The sequence below is a fragment of the Papaver somniferum genome, chromosome 1 (assembly GCF_003573695.1).
Source record: "Papaver somniferum cultivar HN1 chromosome 1, ASM357369v1, whole genome shotgun sequence".
NCBI classification, from domain to species: domain Eukaryota; kingdom Viridiplantae; phylum Streptophyta; class Magnoliopsida; order Ranunculales; family Papaveraceae; genus Papaver; species Papaver somniferum.
This window is the reverse complement of record NC_039358.1, coordinates 248411312-248436492: the sequence shown is the minus strand read 5'-3', so window position 1 is coordinate 248436492 and position 25181 is coordinate 248411312. Positions and strand designations below refer to the sequence as shown.

The 25181-nt window shown below is 37.6% G+C and overlaps 3 protein-coding genes across 4 annotated transcripts; 2 read left to right on the top strand and 1 right to left on the bottom strand.

The window, feature by feature from the left end:
- Positions 1–1211: 1211 nt before the first annotated feature.
- Positions 1212–2627, bottom strand: LOC113276456 (F-box/kelch-repeat protein At3g06240-like). The gene has a single exon (XM_026526060.1). The coding sequence runs from the start codon at positions 2625–2627 to the stop codon at positions 1212–1214; it is 1416 nt and encodes a 471-aa protein (XP_026381845.1).
- A 5307-nt stretch (positions 2628–7934) lies between these two features.
- On the top strand, positions 7935–15877 carry LOC113324545 (probable inactive histone-lysine N-methyltransferase SUVR2). 2 transcript variants are annotated; one of them, XM_026572866.1, is made up of 10 exons: positions 7935–8262; positions 8470–8735; positions 8834–9455; positions 9778–9852; positions 10170–11443; positions 11569–11834; positions 12209–12275; positions 12406–12456; positions 12602–12730; positions 15825–15877. In XM_026572866.1, exons 2-9 carry the CDS (start codon positions 8547–8549, stop codon positions 12701–12703), a joined length of 2646 nt encoding a protein of 881 aa, XP_026428651.1. In that variant the 5' UTR covers positions 7935–8262; positions 8470–8546; the 3' UTR covers positions 12704–12730; positions 15825–15877. The 2 variants fall into 2 exon arrangements, with proteins under 2 accessions (XP_026428651.1, XP_026428647.1); XM_026572862.1 differs by lacking the exon at positions 15825–15877 and having other exon boundaries at positions 12602–12829.
- A 2372-nt stretch (positions 15878–18249) lies between these two features.
- On the top strand, positions 18250–24713 carry LOC113276447 (F-box/kelch-repeat protein At3g06240-like). The gene is made up of 2 exons (XM_026526051.1): positions 18250–18362; positions 24005–24713. The coding sequence occupies exons 1-2, from the start codon at positions 18250–18252 to the stop codon at positions 24711–24713; spliced, it is 822 nt and encodes a 273-aa protein (XP_026381836.1).
- The last annotated feature ends 468 nt before the right edge of the window (positions 24714–25181 follow it).

The window sequence follows — 25181 nt, the reverse complement described above, 5'->3', positions numbered from 1 at the left end:
CTAAAACTACGAAAATGGGACCGTAATGTCCTTAAACTTCCGAAAATGGGACCGTAATGTCCTTAAACTATGAAGGGGACCGAAACGTCCTTAAACTTCGGTCTGAAGATTTTTTTTTCAAAAGCGTTGAAAAAAAAAAAAAAGAAGAAGAAAGAAGAAAACCGAAGTTAAATTTCTTTGGTCCAAGATGGGCATTCGTGATCTACATGCTCCATCTTGAGGGAGGGTATTAGGAAATAATATATGAGAGTCTATATTTAGGAGATATGCACATTAAGTTGTGAGAGTTATATTAGGAAAGTGTCTATGTTTAGAGTTTGATCTTAGTTAGGAAAGTTCCTTGAGTGGTCGTCAAGTTTGTGAACAATATAAATAGGCTGTTGAGCCATGAAAGTTGACACCAAAATTATTATCAATGTAGTCTATTGCTTACGCGCGTTTATGCTCTCCTCTCTCTTGCTCGATACTTAACAAGCTTTGAGTTTTGCGTATATAAAGAAACATAACTTAAAAAGTATTAGAGAGAGGTTAGGAAAAAGAAAGTTACGGTGGTATCAATTAAATGAACAAAAACCACATACCTGAATATAGTGCGACGAATGAAAACCCTGAGGCCGAATACCTGAATGTATCTACGATGAATATAGATATTATATTGCTTAAACTGTTCTTCTAGGGGATGCCAGAAAATTATTGGGTCCTGATGTTCCACGTTTCACGAGAAAGAACAAGAGAAATAAACCACAGAAAAGAGTCAAAAGAACATATGCGTTGAGATGTGTCAAACTCTACGGCAGAAATTTGGTTTGCTCACAAGTTCTTTTCAACAGTGTCCGTTGTTGATTCCGGTGAGTTTCTAATAGTAAGCATATTATAATCACGGAGATGTTTTATTGAAAAACCATTACACTTTTTGCTCTTAATGCATATTAACAAACTTAGGGTCTTTGAATAGCTTATTGCACTAGAATTTGCATATGCAGCTGAATCGCAGTATTAATTTTACCGGTAACATCTAAAGGATGTTCAAAATGATATCATCTGGTAGGAGGCTTGTAAAATTCTGTTTAATTTCTAAACACATATTAAAAGACAGACGCCTGATATGGGACACCAAAAATATAAGACATGCACCGACGTTGTGACACCAAAAGATATAAAACACAGTCATTGACAGACGAAGGGTAACAAATTCAAAACCGTAGTGAAACCTAGAAAAGATGCATTAGTAAAGACGAGAGATGCATCACTAGAAAAATCACAGCAACAAAACTGCAAACCACTAGGGAAGTCACAGCAGCATAACTGAGATCTACATCCTTTAGATACTTGCTTACTGCTTGTTTTTGTAAAATTGGATCATCTTGCTCCCTGCCTGCATAAGTACCAGAAATTGGCACCAGACTCTCCACATAGGTTTTTGTACAGTAGTTGTTTCCTGGGATGCGATAGGTATCATGAACTTCACATTTGTGGCTCACTGAGTCATATATAACGAAATATATATCCTTGCCATTTACTGATTCGGCTGTGAACAAAAGTTTACCATTCTGGAATTCCCATTGTAATTTCATGCTGCACAACCTAGGTCTTTTGACTGGGTGTTGGGCAACGAACAATTTAGTCCAGGATTCTCCCACGTCGCGATCCTTCATAACCCATACTTCAAATTCAAAATAACCACAAAAAACGACACAAAGGCACCCTCCTAAAACACCTAATGTCGCCCAAAAATAGCTAAATAGTTCACCGACTTGTACAGTAAGTGGAACTTCCCTGAAAATCTCGCCTCGTATATCGAAAGAAACAATTAATATAGATAGTGGACCAGTAGTGGATACAGGGCATGTATTTGCTATCCAGTGAAGTGCTCCGTTAACAAATTCATTATCATGATGAAGTATCTCATAAGGAACAGTGCCCGGTAACGTTTTCCATGAATTCGATCCTAATGAATAAACTTGAACTCCAGAACCAACACAAACAAGCAGATTATGAGAACTATAAACAAGTTCAACTTTAACAATCTTGTAATCGTTGGTATCACAATTATAACCAAGCCCGTAATTGGGTTTGATTGTTGATGGATCATACTGTTGTCCATAATCAACATCTTTATCAATGACTATTTCTTTGAACTCTTTTGTGGTGGGATTCCAAAGGATAGGATTAATATCCTGTGCATAACCAACACCAACGATATACCTTTTCATCAATATCAATCCATTACAAGAACCATGAGTGTGGATCCAAAGATTTGGATTCCTAACCAGTTGAGATTTAAATGGCAAATCTATTACATTCATAGGCTCAAAGGAGTCATCTTCAAATGTTGTTAACGATGATGATGGTTTTCTAATAAGCATACTAAACTCACGGCCATCTTTTATTGAAAAAACATTAAACTTATCACTTTCAATGCTATTTTTAATATAGATTTTAACCAAACTTGGGTCTCTGAGTAAGTTACTGTACCAATGTTTGCATACGCACCTGAATTGCAGTATAGATTTTATGGGTAACCTCGAAAGGATGTCGACAATGATATCTTCTGGTAGGAGGCTTGACGTAATCTCTTCACTTTCTCCATCTAATACCAGTAACGGTGTTACTGATGATTTTGCCATCGTAGTTTCTTTCATGATTCAAACTGATAAGATGTACAGCTAGAGCGGAAGTGATAGAAGTTTAGGATTTATATATTAGATAGCAGAAACAAACTAACAATAACAATATACAGATTTGGGGCCAAGTATATATAATAGTGCCACCATTCCCTATCATATGCGGATTCTGTATCCAAGATAGCATATAAGTATTATTACTGACTAAGCTCAAGTATCAAGTAATCACGGGTCGCCTAGGAAAAAAAATATAGTATCAAGTATTACTGACTAAGCTCATTTTATAAGGAGCTCTGAAAAAAAGTTCTTCAATTCTTGACAGAAATTGCTTCGGTTTCTTGACAGTTACAGAAAATAGAAGAATACCTAGGACACCAAAAGCAAAATCAATATTACAATCCAATTACTAGCCCAAATGTAGCAAATATATAATTGAAAATCATACTGAAACTGATGCAGCAAAGCTAAGTTAGTGAGACATAAAAGAGATGTATCAGTAAAAACAAAGACATGCGTCTATAGAAAAGTCTCCCCAGCGCAACATAACTGGTGACTACATAGAGCCATTGCTTGTGTCTGCTTGGTTGCTTCTCCCTCTTTGCTTCTCCACCCGCTAGACTGCATTTTCCACCCATTTGTTAATTAGTTATAAATTCTCTGCCAGTTGCTGACGCTATTGATATCTTCTTCTTGATTTTGTAGAGTTCGAAGTTGTTGCTCCATTGCGTAAGTACCAGAAACCGACACCAGACTCTCCACATAAGTTTCTATAGTATGGTTGAATACAGAGATGCGATGGATCTTGGAAACTTCATCAAATTGTGGTGCACTGAGTCGTGTATAACAAAATAAGTACCTCTGTCACAATTCGATTTGACTTTGAATAAGACTTTACCATTCTTGAATTCTCATTGTAATGTCGTACCCAACAACATTGGTTTTTCAGCTGGGAGTTGGACAATGAATAACTTAATCCAGGATTCTCTGACATTGTGATCTTTCATAACCCATACCTCAATATTGGAAGCTCCAGTAGAAACTGCACAAAGACACCCTCCTAAAACACATAATGTTGTATGGGTCCTCCTTAGATAGTTTAACATATGAGTTCACTGACTTGTGGAGTTAGGGGAATTTCCCTAAAATTCTCGCCTCCGATATCGAAAGAAACAATTAACTTAGGTTGTGGAACAGCCTAATAAGGGCATGGAGCTGGATTTGCTATCCAGTGAAGCGCTCCATTAACAAATGCATTAGTGTAAGAAACTAACTTATATGGAACAATGTTGGGTAATGATTTCCAAGAACCCGATCTTAATGTGTAAACTTGAACTTCAGAACCACAACAAACCATCCGGTTATTATTAGTGCTTCTATAGCATTAACAATTACGTAATCATCTGTATCGCAATTATAACCTAACCCGTATCTGACTTCACATCGCCTTGGATAGTACGGTGATCCAATGGAGAGTGTCTGGAGTCCTGAATCAACTTTTATTTCCTTGAAATCTTTCGTAGTTGGGTTCCGAACCCAAAGATTAGCAATATCATTTCCATAAAAATGGGTTCTCATCAAAATCAGACCATTACAAGTACCATGAGTGTGAAACGACATATTTGGATACTTAGCCAGTTGAGGTTTAAATGGCAAATCCATTACATTCATAGGCTCAAAGAAGTCATCTTCAAATGTTGTTGATTCAGGTGATTTTCTAGTAAGCATATTAAACTCACCGAAATCATTTATTGATATACAATTAAAAATTTCTGCTTTTGAAGCTATTTTTAAGATGAACATTAATAAAACTAGTATCTCTGAATAACTTGCACCAGTTTTTGCATATGCACCTGAATCGCAATATCGATTTTAAGGGTAACCTCAAACGGATGTCCACAATGATATCATCTGGGAGGAGGCTTGATCTAATCTCTTCTTTTTCTCCATTCAACGATCTTTCCCACCTTGCCGTCATTTTCTTCATGTTTTAAACTGTGATAAGATTGTACAACGAAAGAGTTCGAATGGATTTTAGGGTTTATATTTGGGAGACGTAGAAACGAACTAGGCTTGGTCATAATAGTTTCCATAAAACTAGGATCCAACTACTAATATTTCAGTTACATATAATACCCTCTCAGTTTACTCAAATTTGACATGGCTAAACAAGACTGATGTCTAGATTTAAGGTCTAGTAAAAAATATTATTAACTTAATTTGGATTAAGCAAAACAGAACATCCATATTTCCCATGTCACGGTTGAACCGGTTGTGATCTCCCACTTGCTTTTGAGACTTGCTTACCGCTTGTTTTTGTAAAGATGGAAACTCATGCTCCCCACCGGCATAAGTACCAGAAATCGACACTAGACTCTCCACATAAGTTTCTGTACTGCAGTTGCTTCCCGAGATGCGACAGATCTTGGAAACTTCAAATATCTGGTTCACTGAGTCAAATATAATAAAATAAGTACCGCAGTCGCCACTCGATCTGGCTTTGAATAAAAGTTTACCATTGTTGAGTTCACATTGTAATGTTATGTAGCGAAGCTTTGGTTTTTCAACTGGGAGCTGAGCAGTGAACAATTTTGTCCAGGACTCTTTCACTCTGTAATCGGTTTTACAACGAGCAGAATAAACTATGCGCAGGCACCCTTCTAATACACTTGATGTCATTATCTCATTGCCATACTTAGAACGAAGTAATTCATCAATTTGTGGAGTAAGTGGAACTTCTTTGAAATTCTCGCCTCCGATATTGAAAGAAAGAATTACTTTAACAGTGGGATGAGAGCATGGTTTTGATATCCGGTGAAGAGCTCCATTAACAAATGCATGAGTGTAAGTAGGTTCCCAATAATCTAAATCATAATGAAGGATGTGAGGAAACGTTTTCCATGAATCCGATCTTACTGTATAAACATGAACTTCAGAACCATGACATGCCTGTCGATTAGCATCGCTGACTCTAACAATCTTGTAATCATCTGTATCGCAACTATAACCAAGTTGAGCAAATGTACATGAGCGATTGTAACGCACAGTGATTCCGAAAATAGGGGATCTATTAGCTGTCATACACTATGTAATATGCTATATAAAGGGAAAGGCTATCATGTAATAGGAGAGATCTCTTAGAGTGTGTTAGACAAGAAATTAGGAGAGAGAAATTTTATTTGGAGAGCAAGTTAAGTCTTTGTATTATCTTGTATCCAACTTGAGATCTTAATGAATAAACGAATGATTTTCACCGTGATTTCTTAGAGTGTTGTTTAGATTCTTATATGGATGTGGTTGTAGGATTTCCTGCAACTACATTTTGGCGCTAGAAACAGCTTGGGGTGATAAATCCTGTTGGTTAGTTTATAGAATCTTGGAAAATTAAATCTGAAAATTTTGGAGAAGATAAAGATGAAAAGTGAAGAATCTATAGAGAAAGCAAGAATCATGAAGATACGAGGAAGAGGCAGAAATATACAGTGTAATTCTATAACTAAAACGTCAATCTCCGATGCGTATTTTCAAGCAGGAATAACAGGAAGAATACACAAACGAGATTACAAAGGAAAGAAGGTAACAACAGTAGAAAAGGAATCTCCACTAAAGGAATGGGAGAAAACGGAGATAACGTTTGCAGCAGATGAAATTTCGGAAGAAAATTTAAAACGAACAGATCTGTTGGTGATTACAGTAACGGCTGAGTGAAGCAAAAATGGTGAAAGGACAAAGAAATCAATGGGAGATTAATAGAACGTTGGTGGATACAGGAAGTGTTGTTGATATCTTATTTTATTTTGCGTTAAGAGATAAAATAAAATATCTTATTTTATTTTGTGTTGTGGATACAGGATGTCAGCTACATTGTGTCAAAAGGGTTCATCGAAATTCCTCTAGGTTAAGAGATAATCTCGAAACTCTACAGCTGACCAAAAAATTGTTTTTGTTTTTCACTCCACAATTAACATCCATGATTCACAAACCAACCAACCATTTTCGATTATTACAAATTCTAATGTCTTAAGATTGTTGGGTGCAATAATCAAAAATAAGGAAAAATCAAATAAGAAAAAGTTATTGATACTTAGCTTCTTTATAATGTAAGTGATCGATTTGATGAAACGGACGAGCTCCCCATATCTCCGCAACAGCAACAAGGCAAAACTTTGGAAAAACAGAGTGAGTCACGTGTTCAACACGTTGCCCTTAAGACATTAGCGCCCGGCTACACTCAAGAGTGATGTTATAGCCCTCACAGGACGGATATCTCCAGGATAAAACACCCTACTACACCTACTACTAGCATATGTAGTAGATGCTCAACTTGAGCTTGGCAACTCCGAAAAAACCATAAAGGAAAATCTCGAACACTTGAGAAAACAATATAAAATGTTTTTTCCCTTAGGGGTCCCTCTAAATATAGAGCAACCCCTTTCCCATAGATTTTACAAAAATAGTGAATTTGTTTATATAATTGACAAATACAACTTAAGAAGAAAAACTCCCCGATGTGAGACTAAAAGGTTTATATAATTTCTTAAAACTACTAAAAATTGGAAACTGCACGATGTGGGACTAAAATGTTTCATTCACAAAATAAAACAATAAATTATAATTTTTTATTAAAACTTTAAAAAATTATTTTTTTATTAATGTTTTCCCACAAATATAAATAGCATGATTTAAAGAATATTATAAGAATCAAATCGTATATTATAAGAACATGTCTGGTTCAAGGAATTAAATTCCTAATAATCCAAATCCTGGGAAATGTGACCGATATCTTGATTCAAACAGTACAAATCAACTCTATGTATTTGGGAACTTTGATTCGTAGGAATCCAATTCCCTTCAACACAATAGATTTTCATAGCAGTGATTTATTAGGGCAATGAATTTGAATTCCAGGATAAAAATAAATGTAATTCGATTACCTCAATCAATATTTTGTTTTTGGATTTGAATCTAATTTCCTGAAATCCAATTCCAAGAATCGGATCATCTCATAATTAAATTTTAAGAATCCAATTCTTCCTGACCAAGGATATAATCCCAAAAAAAAAAAAAATTAGGAAGAAATATACCGTTTAAACAGATGTAGTTATGGGATGGTCATGTTGAGCTGCGTGCTCTGACAACAATTCTTACTCCACCACTCCAGTCATTTCGGTGGATATGAAACTGTAAAAACATTTTACTCACCCCATCATCCAAAAGGGCCCCACATAATAAACGACAAACACACACATCACTTCATCCATTAGACTAATCTGAGTAAGGCAGGCGTGTTCTGCTCTAAGTTCACCTCGATTTTCCCACACCACCATCACCATTAAATTACTTAAATTAGATTTAAAAACGTAAATAGCATTTCCTCTTTCATCATCAATCACCTTTTTCTAGCCCCTTCTTCTTCTTCTTCTTCTTCTTCTATGCCCTAGGTCACTCTCATACTGATTCTCACCAGAAATTACTAGATTCTCTGATACATTCCTTCAAATTAGATTCTCTGATCCCTTAATTTACTATATCTGCACTCTCAACTCTTTATCCCTTAATTTACTATATTTTTTTTTAAATTTATAGAAGTAGTAGTGATTTTTCCCTTTTTTGATCAGAGCTGTTTATGTTATAAATCCAGGTTAACTCTCTGCTTTGTACTTCTTTTTGTACTTGTTGATTTTGTGAATTGCTGTTCTAATCATGCATTTTCTTCCTACTGCAATTCATTTCTTATCTGTAATGGTTTATTTGTGTAATATCTTTGATTATGATTCTTAAATAGATGTTTTATCTGTGTATTTAGGTTTAATTTGGAGATGATAATCTTAAATTTTGTCTCTTGTAGGATTTATTTGGTGATACTGTAATGTGAGATTGGTAGTGTGTGTGGGTGTGTGGGTGGAATCAGAATCAAGTTCAACAATGACGATGAATCCGAGGGTTGCAATGGCGTTTAGTGCTATGAAAGAGATAGGTCTTTCTGAAAAGAAAGTTAAACCAGTATTGAAGAATCTATTGAGAGTCTATGACAAGAATTGGGAACTTATTGAGGATGAAAACTATAGAGTTCTTGCTGATGCCATCTTGGATTACCAAGAAGAACATAAGGAGGTACTACATTTACTCTAGGATAAATTTTGATGCTGTTTCCGAAATTTAATTTCTTTATTTAATGTGATTGGGTCTTAATAATTCATCTTTTTTATTAGGATGTTGAGAAACAGAAGAGGAAGAAGAAAGAAGTTGTTGAATCGCACGAGGATTCGGAACCTCCAAGGTTAAAAAGATTGCGACAAGATTGTCAATCTCCGCGGCCTTTAGTGAGAAGGCAAATGGGACCAAATTTTGATTTGACTCCTAGGGTGGAAGGGATTGAATCATATGGACAAGGAATGTCTGGACACGGGGCTCTTCCGCTGAATATGTGTATGCTGGGAAGAAATGAGCTACCGCCTTATGAGGATTATTCTAGAGACGAAACTGAAGAGCCACCAGCACAGCTGCAGTTGAGGAGGAAAAGGAGTGAACAAGCGCAGCCTGTCTCACCTCATATCAATTTTGAAGACAGGGGAAGGGGGTCTCTTCTTGCGCCTACAATTTGCAAAAGGAGCGAAAGAGAAGTGCCAACAGCGCCTATTGTAGTCTGTCTTAAAGAGCCTAAGACTGAACCTGGAATTGAGCCATTGCCACCTAAAAAGAATTTAGCTAGCGGCGCTCAAACCAAAGTGTTGGTCAAACCCAAGACTGAACCGTGCAATGATGGCTTTCAACCATCTGGGGTCCCAGCTGCTGCAACGCTTCCTCCCAATCCTGATTGCCGAAGAACCCAAGGTAATATTGATCCTGAAACTAATAAGTCTTGTGCTGCAATTTTTCTTGCTTTTCTAATACTTTTGGCTTTTGGATAATATGAGATAAAGATTTCTCAATTGTTAATGGAGTTCTGTGACAAGTTCAAAGAATGAACAAGTTATCAGTATGTTGGCACTTTTGTTAACAACGAATATTCAGTCAACTGTAAACATATCTTATTCTGAATTTATATTTGGTTTTGGAATAGGAATTTCTGAGTGTCATTCACACGTAACTACAATAATCAGAAAGTTACTTCTACTTTTCTGATAACTTCAGTTTTTCGAAATTTCTGATGCAGGACATAAAGATCAAAATGTTTCTAGCAGGCGACATGGCGTGGAAGCCTTGCCTTCTCGAGATGCTGATGCCCAAGGTAATATAGAGCGTGATACTAAGTCTTGCGTTGCAATTTTTCTTGCCTCTCTAATAATTCTGGCTTTTGGATCATATGAAATAAAGATTCCACAATTGTTAATGGATTTTAGTGGTGAGTTCAAAGAATGAACAAGTTATCAGTATGTTGGCACTTTTGCTAACAATGAGTATTCGGTCAACTGTAAACATGTCTTATTCTGAATTTATATTTGGTACTGGAATAGGAATTTCTGAGTGTCATTCACACGTAACTACAATCATCAGAAAATTACTTCTACTTTGTTGATAACTTCAGTTTTGAAATTTCTGATGCAGGACATGAAGATCAGAATGTTTCTAGCAGGCAACATGGCGTGGAAGCCTTGCCTTCTCGAGATGCTGATGTGGAAAATGGAAGTCTTCGTGGTTCAGGCACATTGTCCAAGAATGGAGGTCTAGAGCTTGCTGACGTCGCTGAGGCAACCCGTGCTAGTGTTGAACTTGCTTCATCGACCTCAGGGGAGGTGAAAATTTCTTTGAGTTGCAACTATTTCTCGGGACAACCCAACTTCCGCCTACCAAGTATGGATGAGGTTTTTAAAATGGTGGAGGATAAATGTCTGAAATCATACAAAATAATTGATCCCAATTTTTCTTTGATGAATCTGATGAAAGAAATGTGCCAATGCATTTCAGATAGAGCTAGTGATTCTACTGATGATAATCAAGAAACCTTGATGCAGATAACACCAGACCTCGATTCACAGGAGAGATCTAATATGAGGATTTCGTTAGGTGCCACATCTGATCATGAAGACTCTATTCTAATACCACCGACTTCTATTAATAGATCAGTTAGCTCTCATTCCTCTGCTGAGGTAATTGAACCCCACACGCCACAGCGGCTGGCACTGAATGGTGTGGTTGACCTTCAAGGCACTATTATACAACCTAATGAAGAAGTTCTTTCTGGTGGAGGAAATGGAAGCGACATGATAGTGGAGCAAACAGATGTAAGATCTTCAAGTCCATCAGGTTTTATATGTGTGAGGCAGGAAATATCCACCCCTGATGATATAAGGTCTGCTGATGATACTCTTGTTGTAGTAAGGCCATCCCATGATGTAAATGACATTTCCAAAGGGCAAGAAAATCTCCCTATCTCAACAGTAAATGAAGTCAGCAGTGCGCCTTACCCCCCATTGTTCTATTACATCTCAAAAAATACAATATTCAGAAGTGCGCATGTGAATTGCTCGCTTTCCAGAGTTGGCGATGAAGATTGTTGCATAGGCTGTTTCGGTGATTGTGTGTCGTCATCTATTCCTTGTGCATGTGCTCGTATAACTGGGGGTGATTTTGCATATACACTGGATGGCTTACTCAAGGAAAATTTTCTGGAAGAATGTATTTCTGTGAATCGTGATCCTCAAAACCACCTGTTCTACTGTAAAAGTTGCCCCTTGGAAAGGTGTAAGGATGGGGATATGCCTGACCCATGCAAGGGCCACTTGATGAGAAAGTTTATCAAAGAATGCTGGAGCAAATGCGGTTGCAACAAGCAATGTGGAAATCGAGTGGTACAACGTGGAATATCATGCAACTTACAGGTCAGAAACTTCTGATGGAATATGAAATGTTAAACTTGTGGCGAGATCTTACTGTTTCACCCAAATTAACATAAGTTCTAATGGATCTGTTTACTTCTCAATTGATAAATTCTTTTACATTTCAGGTATTTTTGACAGCGGAAGGAAAAGGGTGGGGCCTCAGAACACTCATGGACTTGCCTAGAGGGTCTTTTGTTTGTGAATATGTTGGCGAAATATTAACGAGTAAGGAGCTGTACGAAAGAAACAAAGAAATCACAGATGTTGATGTACTGACGTCCAACGTGCTGCTTGATGCTGCTTGGGGTTCAGATGGTGTTGTTAAGGATAAAGATGCACTCTGTTTAGATGCTACATTTTATGGAAATGTTGCGAGGTTTATCAATCATAGGTAATTCACCAGCATACTTTGATTCATCTACTATTTATTGACACTCGATTTAAAATTATTCGTATATCCTTTGTGTATATTGATCTGCTGTCAATTCCAATTTGCGAACCAATCTTCCATTCCGATGCAGATTTGTTGTTTAAAACCTTGAATTACTTTCTAAATTGCTTAGAATCTACATCTATCACACCTTTCCAGCTTTTAACCATCTTTTAATTGATAAACTCGCACATGAGAGACTATTTGACAACAAAGTACTTCATAAATTGATTAGCATTTTTTGTCAGATTCTCTTCCTTAGCCTCTCCATGTTCCCTTTTTTGTGCGTTCTTTTTTCTCATGATTATGTTTCGAATGTTTATTTACTTGTATAGATGCTTTGATGCAAACTTGGTAGAAGTCCCGGTTGAAGTTGAGAGTCCGAATCATCGCTACTACCATGTAAGCATCTGACCAGCTACTTCTGTAGATGTTATCCGCATTTGTTAATACCTGACATATTTTCTCTGGGGTGTCTATGTACAAATTATTATATGCGGCATCTCTAATCCTCCCCCTTATTTTATGGCAGCTCGCATTTTTCACAACAAGAGATGTAGAAGCTTTGGAAGAGCTAACTTGGGTAAGTTGAGCGCCCAATTAAACTTGTCGCGTTTTATCTGCATTTACCATCATTTTAGATTGTGGCATCATCTGCATTTACTGTCAGTTAAAAAGTAAATTTCAACTGGCATTTTATTTCTCATGTATGCTGTTGAATGAATCAGGACTATGGGATTGACTTCAGCAACCGTAGTGATTCTGTAAAGGGGTTTCGATGTTTCTGTAGAAGTAAAGACTGCCGAGATGTTAAGCGCCAGTATATCTGATCTTTGGGAGTATATGTTTTGCTCAATGTAAGTTTTTTGTTACTTTTTGGTTTTTTTTTTGCTCCTTAGCAATTCCATCCAAAAGTGTAATTATGATGCCATTGTATATATAGACTAGCTTTTTTTTGAGTCTTTTGACCCAATCACAAACTTTCTGGCATACAGACTGCGACCTTCCGGCTTGAATGCCCGAAGGACACTTATTAGCAGTAGGTACCAAGCAATGCTAAAGTAAAAATGGTATACAGACTGCGCATGCCTCAAGTAATGGCCCATGTAGACTAAATCATACATGGGCAGTGTCCAGAATGGCCCAAGTATATTCACCCGATTATCTTTTAGTACTTTTACCAACATTGGTGTCACCTTCTCTCAGTTTCCCGTTGGAAAGAAGATATCCTCCCAATGAATCAGAATTTGCGAAATAGGAATGCGATTAGAAGTGCTTTCGACTGCAGTCCTAAGAATAGTGTTCTGTTTTTGAAAAGCTTAACTTCGTCTGCGCACAAAAATCTTGCCCCATTTTGCTTCAAAAAAAAATAAAATCCCACATGATGGCGTATGAAAGTAAACGCCATTTACAAAACATTTCACCCAGATGTCAAAAACAGAAACACCTACCATAAACTCTGAAATAATCAATCTCATACCTACTATCATCACCAACACTGACAATACCAATCTAAACAGACAAAGGTATCCTTCTTAATATGATAAAAAACAAAGCACCAGGGCCAGGGCTTCCACCAAACATCTTCCAAGTAAATTGGCACATTGTTGGAGATGACATAGTAATGATGGTGCAACATTTTTTCATATATGGTCATTACTCAAAGAGATGAACTTTACCTTCATTACTCTGATCCCCAAGATTGATAACCCAACCCACCTAAGCCACTTCAGACCCATAAGTCTATGCAACACTATCTATAAAATTATATCCAAGTTGTTAGCACAAAGAATGAAGCCTTACCTGAACAAAATCATTTCATCCTATCAATCTGCCTTCATCTCTGGAAGACAAATCTCTGATAATATTGCAATAGCACATGAGCTCATCCATTCAATGAGATAAAAAAGAGGAGTCAATGGTGAAAAAGGAACCATGAGAATAAAGATTGATATGGCCAAAGCTTTTGACAGCGTAGACTGGAACTTCCTCAACATAATTATGTCAAAGATGGGATTTAATACTTTTTGGTGCCAAAAAATAATGCAATGCATATCTACAACCACCTCAGCTGTTCTGATTATTGTTTCTGTTCTGATTCCTTCTTCACTCCTTCTAGAGGTCTTAGATAAGGAGACTCACTGTTCCCTTACTTGTTCCTGTTCTGCATGAAAGCTCTCTCAAGAACTCTTATTCATGCTGAAGATATGGGTATAATCATTGGCATCAAGATATGCAAGGGAGCACCCTCTATTAATCATCTCCTGTTTGCTGATGACTGCATGGTCTTCTGCAAAGCCAATAAAACTGAAACACAAAACCTCAAGGATATTCTCAATCTGTTTAGAGATACTTCTGTCCAACTAATCAATTTCAACAGATCTGGTGTTTTATTCAGCAAAAACACTGACCCATCTCTTATTCCTATTATCAGCAACATAATGGGAGTTCAAAATTTACAGCTGGATGATAAGTACTTAGGATCTCCCTGTTTACTCATAGAAGCAAGATAAAGTTATTCAGACCTGGAGTTGACAAGATGAAACTGAGACTTTCAAGTTGGAAAAATACACCACTAAATCCTGCTGGCAGGGAGATTCTCATCAAAACTGTCACATCAACAGGTAGTATCTATCAAATGAATTGCTTTAGAATTCCTAAACAAACTTGTCAAGACTTAAACAGGCTTCAAAGGGATTTCTTTTGGGGAAAAAATCTGGAAAATCCCACTGGTTAGTACCCAAAAGCCTGGACAACTATTTGCAAACCAAAGGAACTTGGGGGTTTAGGCTTCATGAACATGGAACTCTTCAACAACTCCATGATTACCAAAATAGGCTGGAGACTGGAGCAAGACAAGGACTATCTATGGTATCAACTAATGGTTGCTACATACCTACTAGGAAAAAATGTCCTAAACATGGATACAAAAGCCAAAGATGGAGATTCTTGGATCTGGAAAGGTGTTCTTGAAGGAATTCAAAGTATACAACAATTCTGCTCCTGGAGAATAGGCAAGGGAAACAGAATAAGAGTCTGGAAGGACTTATGGATTCCTAACACAACTGACAAGCTAGTAAACCAACACATTGTCCATAACATCTTAAGTTGCTTTCTCAGCTCATGACACCACAAGGAGAATGAAATGCTCAGCTAGTCCATCAGATTTTCTGCTCAAACACTGCTCAATTAATATTGTCCTTGGAAACTTATTCAAGGGAAGAAGACAACATGCACTAGAAATTAAATAATACTGGCAAATTCTCTGTGAAAGCCATGTACAAGGCAAACATAGACAACTTATACAAGAATGATACCACAACAAGAAACTGGGAAGCCATTTGGAGGATGAATATGGCTCCTGTAATAAAAATATTCATCTCGAAATGTGCACATGAAATTCTTCCTAAAAATGCAAAGGCAACAAGTATTCTACACTATATTGACCATATATGCCAAATTTGCAAAAGTGGGAGGAAAATGTGACACATATGTTCCTAAACTGTCCTGCAGCTACTGAAGTCTGGCATGAAATTCTTGGAGAATCCCATGAAAAGTTTGATCATACAACAAACTTCACGGACTGGTTCAATTCCTAGTTCACTTCTACAAGCAACTCTGATAAATATAATACTTATGCTACCATCTGTTGGTACATTTGGAAGGCTAGATGTGATCTAGTTTTCCAGAACATAAATCCTAATGCAAAGAAAACTTCTCTTAGCATTAAGCAACATCTATGTAACTTTAACATAGTCCACAGATTAACTTCTCATGCTCTCAACAATTTATCTTTCGATGGTGCAGAACCTGATCAGGATGAATTAACAGTTCCATATAACCTGAATCTTCAGAATTCACAGGACTATGGTTTCATAGTCAGTATATGTACCATACAAGATCCTGTTAGTCTTAAGTATTCTTCTGCATTAACTATCTTGGATTTTGCAGGAAACTACATTGATAGCAGAGGATACTCAAGCCAATTGGGAGAAAGAGGAGCCACAGGAGGAGTAGAACTAGCCTACAACTGGGCACAAGAACAACAACACATGAACATTGCAATACAAGCTGAATCCAATGAAATCCTGTTAAGATTCCAATCTCTCTACAATCAAGCCATCAAAGAAAGATTCACCCACGGTTACTATGAAGCAAGGCAAAACACCAATGAAGACATTTCCTTAAAAATTAGTCCTGTTACTTTTGTGTTAACTAGTCTTAATATCATAGATAGACTACAAAATTTACAATCTCTAAACATTGCTATTGCTTGTAAGAACTATGAAAGTAGTACTGCCATCAGTTTGGGCACTGGTACTACTACTACTTTGTCTGCTTGTTAGGACTTGCCTAAGTTTTTCTATAAAAAAAAAAAAAAAAAAAAGAAGTAAACGCCAAATTGCTTTGCAAATTCCATTAAGCCAGCATAATTTTCAGGACTAACTTGGCATGCTGTAACCCATTGAACACCACAAGCAAAGCCTAGTGTTGTGAGGGTGCACGTATAGAACTCCACACACCAACCCCCACCCAAAAAAAAAGAAAAAAAGAAAAGAGGAAAGGAAATTGTTCAATTAATAAAAAAAAAATCCCCCTGAAACTGATGCAACTAAACAAAGTAAAAGGAGACCTAATGGAGATGCATTAGGAGAAACTTAAAGATGCATCACTAAAAAAGTCACTGCAACATAACAGCTAACTACATTCATTGCTTGGCTCCTTCTCTTCCATTACTTTTTCACCTGCTATACTGCATTTTCCATCCACTAGTTATACTTTCTCTGCCAGTTACCAATGCTATTGATACTTGGTCACTGCTTGTTGTTGCGGAGATGAAAATTCTTGCTTCCCTGCATAAGTACCAGAAATTGACACCAGACTCTCCACATAACTTTCTGTACTGCAGTTCTTACTAGAGATGTAATAGATTCCAATAGTACTTATGCAGGGAAGCAAGAATTTCTGCATTAGTAAACTTGCCCTGCTAGCCATTAGTAAACTGGTATCTCATGGTCTGTGGAGGGAAGAAAAAAGAGGAGGAGGGACAGGAGAAACGAGGGAAAGAGATTGAGAAAGAGAAAAAATTCTATTTATATAAGTTGTTTACAACCCTTCAAAGTTTGTATTAATAATAAGTCAGTCCATCTATTTTTTCTTTTAATGAGAACCCCCATCACAACTGGGCTTATTGTTGCCCCTGAGCTGTTATTTCCTGCAAGTGGGGCTTGCCCTGCTTGCCTATCAGGCCCGTCCCTGAACTAGGGTCTCTGAACAATTTATTACACCTGTGTTTGTATACGCACCTGAATCTCAATATCGACTTTACGGGTAACATCGTAAGGATGTCCACAGTGATATCTTCAGGAAGGCTTGGTGTAGTCTCTTCTTTTTCTCCAACTATTGTTGGTGTTTGCGAAGATTTTTCCCACTTTCTGCTAGCTTTCTTTATGCTAATGTGATAAGATTGTAAATCTACAGCGAAACAGCGCCGCTGGGGTTTAGGGTTTATACTAGCGAGAGCAGCAATATATAGTTGTTGTTAAATAGTACCACATCGCTTAGGGCAACCTAGGTTCCATGTTTAATAAGCCTTGGACAACTCTAGTCTTGCAATTCGGTTTTCGAGGTTAGTTAGACCCGAGGATTTCTAACTTGATATCAGAGCCAGGTCCCTCTCAATGTTATCCGTGAGTCCGTGGTTTCCGTACCACTTCGTATCCCCGCCAGTGTGCGTCCGTGGTTTCCGTACCACCCGTATCCCCGTCAGTGTGTGTCCGTGGCTTTCATGCCACTCCGTCTGTGTAGCCCTAGTCGTTGAGGGGGGTGTTAAATAGTACCACATCGCCTATGGCAATCTAGGTTCCATGCTTAACAAGTCTTGGGCAACCCTAACCACTACAAAAAAGAAGGCCTCTTGGGACGGCCAAAAAACCTCCCAAGAGGACAAAAAACCGTCCCAAGAGGTATTAGGGACGGTTTATGTACCGTCCCCTGTTCCACCGTCACTAATACTATTTGGCCATGTTTTTTTTTGGGACGAACATATTTTAGCCTTGATTTAAATATTCTATGACTATTAGGGACGGTCAGGCCATCACCGTCCCAAATATCCTTCTTTAGGGACGGTTTTTTCAAAACAGCCGTCCCTAAAAGCTACTTGTTTTGTAGTGAACCTTGCAAGCCGGTTTTCGAGGTTAGTTAGGCCCGAAGATTCCTACCCGTTGCCACTTTTAGCGTGTATGTTTCATGGGTATAGTTGGGTGCATGGTCTTTGGACTAGACGATACATGCCCTATCTATGTACTATAAACCCTTATTCCATCTATATTTCTAGGTTTAGGTATTGCATCACAGCTTACGTATGAAGAATACCATGATAAAGAGGCAAAGAGCGTTCCAAACACCAACACCAACACCGGATCTCCCAGATGATACCGTTGACGACATAATGTCAATGTTACCTGCAAAATCAATATGCAGATTCAGGTGCGTCTGCAAACACTGGAACGACTTACTCAAAGATCCTGATTTTAACAACAATCGTCTTAAGCACAACATCGAAACCGAAAAATTAAATTGTTTCTCAATAAAAGAAGGTGATGTACATGAATTTCGCATGCATATCACAAAATCCTCATCATTATACGCAGCTCGATTTGAAGATGTCCGGCGGTGTGAGTATGTTAAGATGGATTCTCCATTCGGAGACACCAGTCAGGTTGACATTGTGGGTTCTTGTAACGGTTTGATTTTTGATGAATACCGTTAAACATCATTGGAAGAAGAAGCATTGGCTTTGGAATCCATATACTAAAGAGTGTAAAGAAATTGTAATTCCAGAAGTTGAATTTAGACCAGCAGATTATCTCAAATAGATCGACGTGAAGTAAGGAGCGTCACATATGGTATTAGTTATTATTGGGATATCGGTGATTACAACATTGTGGTAGACACCTGTTACAATTAATTGCGCAGAAGGTGGCTGTTAAATTATAGTTTATACATCGGAATCGAATTCATGGAAAACCCAGACATCTTTCCTTATGATATTTTAAGTACGTACGGAAAGGCTTTTCACCGGATAGCAAGACAACTTCGAAATTCCCGTAAAACATGTGTTTTTGCTTTTGATATCCGCGGTCAGAGCTTCAAGGAAGTAGCAGTCAGTCCACAAGTACGCGAATTACTGAATGCTAGATTTTATGTTCATTATGCGTTGAGTGTTTTAGGAGGGTACCTTTGCATACTAGGATTATATCTTGATTTTCATGTGCAAGTTTGGGTGAAGAAGGATTACAATGTGACTAAATCATGGACTAAGTTGTTCATTATCCAGCTTCCAGAAGTTGCAAAGTCCATAGGCTATGTGAAGTTAAGAATGGTTAAGTTTTATTCGTAACCGAGGGACCATTGAGATCATACGGTAGGATTTGTTGTTTAGTTTTCTATGACCCGGTGAGTCAAAAATGTGAAGTTAGCCGGGACCAGCATATTAGAAGACGGGAATGGAATATAGAAGCTTATGCTGAGGGGAGTCCAGTGTCACTTAACTCAATCAACGGGTACTCAATAGGTAAGACACGAAGAACATTCTGCACACAGCAAGGACCAAGAAGAGAGATAACTTTGCAGGCAAAAACAAAATCTTTTCCCATCCATATCTTATCAGGACCTACAAAATTTGTGCAGTGAATCAATCAACATTCCAAGTTTGTAGAGTCGTAATTTTGCAGAACCGACTTTGATTATGCCATCTTTTTTCAGGTTTAATTGACCTGGCAACATTCCAAGTATTGAACAAGTATGCTTATCGGGTATTTTGATTAGTTAACATTTTATCGGGTATACTTTTGATGCATCATCTAGTATATTGTTCTGCTGTGCTAATTCCAAGTTGCAAAGTAGTTCTGGTTTGTTTGTGATGCTAACAAGTAACAATTATAAATCAATCCTCTTGCAGGGGCGGCGGATTCCATTAGAGGGGCTGCGGGTAATAGAACAAAAATAATCATTACATGGTAATTTGAAGTGTCCCTTATAAAAAGAAAATTAAAAATGATTAATTAACCCTTGCATAATTTAGTGCTGATAATCTAGTTTAGTGTTGATAATCTAATTTAGTTTTGATAATTAAATTTCACTTATATTTACTCTAAAACAAATCAAAATCAGATTTTTAGAGTTAAAAAAAAAATTTAGTGTTGCAAAGAAATTTTCTTTTGATATTTGAGGATCATCCCAACTAGTCCGGTCGGCTGAAAATATGAACCTGCAAACACTATAAAGCTCCAAATGGATGCGTAAGTTCATTCCCAATAGAAATCTGTAAGTAATATTCAAGTCATGCATGGACAGGATAAGTAAATCACTCCCGTAAGAAATAAGTTCAGATTGTTTGACAGTTTCTATTCGCGGGGCACGCTCTAAATCAGGTTCCAAATCAGCGGAAATAACTTCCACGGCTGAAAGTTCAGTCGTGGAACAAGGGCTCAATAGAGCAATAATATCATGACTCATAGACCCACTATCATCTACAACGGTTTCATTATGAATATTATCAAGATGAGAAAAACCATAACTTGATAGGTCAGACAATGGTTTAAAGGTCAAGGTCGGACCTTTCTCGGCTGATGAAACTAGTCGAGACTCGGCCAATACTAGAGGTTCTATTATGGGCTTCCATTTATTAGTGTCTAGCAGTGGTGTGGAGTCTAATAAGGCATTGACTTCACAAATAACACTATCATCATCAAAATCATACCCAAAATGAGTTAAGCAAACCTCTAGTGGATCTTCCAATTGGATCTTGCAAAAGCTTTGTGAATCCATACTTTCTTTTCACCCGCAGCACTTTCTAAGGTACCTAAAAAAAATCAAATAAACTGCGTAAAAAGGAACTAAAAAAAAAAATCTAAAGAAAAACAAAATAAATTATATACAAAAATAAAAATAAAATAAAACAATTATGTACAAGAAAATTGATATCAATTAGAGAGTACTATACAACCACTCCCCGACAGCGGCGCCAAAAATTTGATGTAGATTTTATATAACCAAAATAAATGATTAAATGAAACCTAGTTTATCCGCAAGCGCACAGGTCAATTGTAATATAGATAGCAAATGCGCTTCGTTCCCACAGGGAGTGTGAAACACTCTACCAACTAATACCAAGAATAACTAATTAACAAAATGATGTTTTAAAGAGTTTTCAGAAATTCGGAACAAAATGAAATAATAACAAGTCTAACAATGAATAAAATGGAAATGGGTGGTTAGGATTTTCGGTTTCCACCAATTAATTATGCAAGCTCTACTAATCGTTAAAAATATATTTCATGCTTTTTCAAATACTGTTTCTCCGCTGTAATTATCTTCGCTTCATGGGTAGTGATTCTAAAGCATTATTTATCAATCCTAAAGCATATCACGTCAAGGGATTTAACCAAAGTACGAAATATCAATTGAAAAGCATAAATAATCAACAAAATCACATAAACAATTAGATACCAAGCTCTTGTGAAGATAAATTACTAGCTATTCAATTCATTATTAAGCATATAAATGTAGAGTTTTCATAATAAAATTGGGTTCTACCTAAACCCTAACATGGAATTAGCTAAGCATGGCTTTCTTAAAAACCATAAACAAATATGAATATAAAATCCTAGCTAATCAAAATGGAGAAAATAAGCCTCAAACCCTAATCTCCTCAGCGGCTCTCTTCAACTGCCTGTAGCCGCGCCTCCTCCTGTCTGTTTTTTCTTTCCTTCTTTTTTTCTTTTCAGTTGATATATAGTGATGCTACGAATAAGTTTCATCCATACCTAGCGACAGCTGCCAAGGCCCAGCCCAATACTCCAGCGGACTTCAAATCTACCTTCTTTCCAAAATCGGCTACACCTCACCAGTTCCATTATGTCCGTTCACATCTCCAACTCCATCTTCTGTACGTCTGATCTTCTTTACATCTGCCAGCCTGTTGCTTCCAATTTTCAAGCTCTCTGTCGATCAAACCACAGCAAACCGGCACCAACAAGTATTCGTTGCTGCAGACTCATCACGAATCTCCGAGCATCATCAGTTCACCTATTCATTTATCGTCCACCAGTCACAGCTTGACAACGAACTCCAATCACCATCATCATATCACGGCAGCAGCAGAGCTTGAGTAATTCCTTGCATATCTATTAACTTCACTCGAACCAAGCCCTAGACTCCACAATTCAAGTTCAAACTCTTGGCAGTATGAACCACAGTACCACTTAGAATTAGTCTTCATTCACATCTCCATTCGACAGTAACTGCTTCGCCGAAATAAGCACAAACTCGGAACAACACCATCTTCTATCTCCGGACCATTGAGCAGTTGATAAACCCCGTATCCAAATGCTTTCGAATACATCCCACTGTGGGCAATCGATACACCTCCACTTACTCTCTATGTTCTTAGCTTCGGAGCCTTCAAATTCTTATCAAACCCGTCGTTTACAGCCATGCAATGGCAGCAACATTAATAACAACACCTCCATTTCGATTCTCCGCAAAACCAACTCATCCATCTCAAACAATGCCACCATTCCGGCCTTCAATTTCATGTCGAGAACCCCTAGAACTCCAGCCATTACGGACCTTCTCTTCCTGAACTTCAGTTCACACTCAAACTGCAAACCCAGCTTAGCTGCTGATCGATCACCACCACAGCTGCAACTCAGCTCCTTGTTTCGCTGCCATCTCAGACAACTCATCTCCCTCTCTCAATGAACTAACCACAGACCCACTCCATTGACATTGTTGTTGCAGTTCGTGTCCAACCACAGCTCTGAACAAGCCATTTCATCTCCGTCTGACCAACCAACTTCCGTTCATCTCATAACCTAAACAGCAGCAACAATTGTTCCTTCATTCACAATTCAATCTATACCCGATATTCTCATCACAGTCAACCTCCATTTCGACCAAATTTCAGTCCAAGTTCAGCCACAGTTATCATGGCTTGTCGCTGCCGTATTCAGTCCTCATCATCGTCCTCCACCGGAAAACCATCTCTGCCATACAGCCGCACAGACATGTGATGGATAAATGGATGCATCGTCCACAAAGTATTCACCCACTAGTGGGATTCACCTTCTTGAACAAACAAAGACAGTTCTTTGTTTCCACTTTCATGTGCAGGCAGTGAAACGATTTAACGCTGCTGATATATGAAGGTACCAGCCAGCCATATTTCGTTATTTTCGTCGCAAATACTTATTTCTCCAACAACACCTACAAAGATATAAAATATCAAAATAAACAAAATCGAGTACTAATATTATAGAGAATTGAGACTAATATAGACACATAAATGCGTCGATCATTCACCCAAAGAAAATATGGTCCAAATTGTGGCCGGCTAAAGTCAGTTTCTTTCTTTGGCTTGCGGCGAAAAATAAAGTGCTAACTCAAGACAAATTAATCAAACGAAGATGGAGAGACTGGGCGAACCATTGCTACCTGTGCATCAACGATGAAGAAACCTCAAGACACTTACTCCTCCACTGCTCAACTGGTATCTAAATATGGAATTTTTTTAAGGTTGGATTTCATCTGAACTGGGTAATTCCTCATTCAATTCACACGGCTCTTAGTACTTGTCCATGCCCCTTGATTAGTTCGAGAAAGTCACTTGTTATCAAGGCCCTTCCAGATGCTATTTTATGCAATCTTTGGAAGGAGCGAAATAGAAGAGCCCTCAAAAACAAGTCTTCCACAACAGCCAAGATCATCCAATCTATCAAGCATACCATTGCATACTGGCTATATCTTCAGCCTGATTTTCAGAATACTCCTCTTAAGCAGTTCATGATCAATTGGAAGACGGTGGTTTTCGAACCACCATGAGAGAGCCAGTCGGTATTTGTATGCATTTTTGTATTCACTATACTTTTTATTTTCGGTCTCTCTTTCCTTGTTTGTGTGCTTGCTTATTTCTCATCAGGTGGATTACTTGTCCTACCTTGATCGGTGACTAGTTTCTTGTATTTGTTTTCGTTATTGGCTTTAGTCTCAATAAAACTACTTATTTACCGATCAAAAAAAAAATTATAATCATGAGTTTTACATGCATAATGTACATTATTTGAAAGTGACCTCTGTGATTCTGTTAAGACGGATTCTCCATTCGAAGATACAAGTCTAGCGGTTGAAATTATTGGTTCTTCCCATGGTTTGATTTTGATGAGAATCCATGATAACTGTCATTGGAGAACAACTCGAAGGGAATGCCAATATTTCCTTTGGATTCCATGTACTAGAGAGCTCAAAGAAATATTAATTCCAAAAGTCGAAGCTGGACCAGCGGATTATCAAAAGATCGATCTAGATGACGTATTCAGTGTTACATATGGTGTTAATCTAAATTGTGATACCAATGATTACCAGATTGTGATAGCTACCTGTAATGGTAGTTATGCGCGCGGTGTTTGTTATGGTACGGAAATTCAGGTTTATTCATCAGAATCGAGTTCGTGGAAAACCATATCCAACATCCTTCCTTATGAAATTACAAACATGTATTATGATAGGGCTGGAGTAATATTTGTTTCTGGAGCTTTTCACTGGTTAGCGAGACAGGTTCAATCCAAGAGAAGATTATGTATTGTTTCTTTTGATATCCATCGCGAGAACTTCAACGAAGTAGCAGTCACCCCACAAGTCGATGATATGTTAAACGACTTTAATTATGTTCACAAGGCATTGGGTGTTTTAGGAGGGAGTCTTTGCATTGTAGGAGCAGATGGTGGTTTGAATATTGATGTTTGGGTGATGAAAGATTACAATGTGACTAAATCATAGACTAAATCTGTTACTGTCCAGCTCCCAGAAGTTGCGAATTCCATAGGCTATGTGAAGATACTATGCGAGTTCAACAAATGGCTGGGATTGTTGTTTAGTTTTATATGACCCGGTGAGTAACAAATGTCACGTTACCAAGATCCAGCATAATGCGGACCACAAATGGAATATAGAAGCTTACACTGAGAGGAGTCCAGTGTCTCTTAACTCAATCAACCGGTAATCAGGTAAGAGACCAAGAAAAGAACATGCTGCACGCAGGAAGGATCCAGAAAATCAGAACGTTTGATTATGCTATATATCACAGTCAATTGAAGGAAATAGCGGATCAATCAACATTCGATGTCTGTACAATAGTAATTTCGCATTAAACCCCAACTTAGGTTTTCTTTTATTTTCTTATTTCAAATTTAATTGAACAAGTCAGATATTTTAGCTAATTAACATTCTTGAATGCAGTTTTTAACA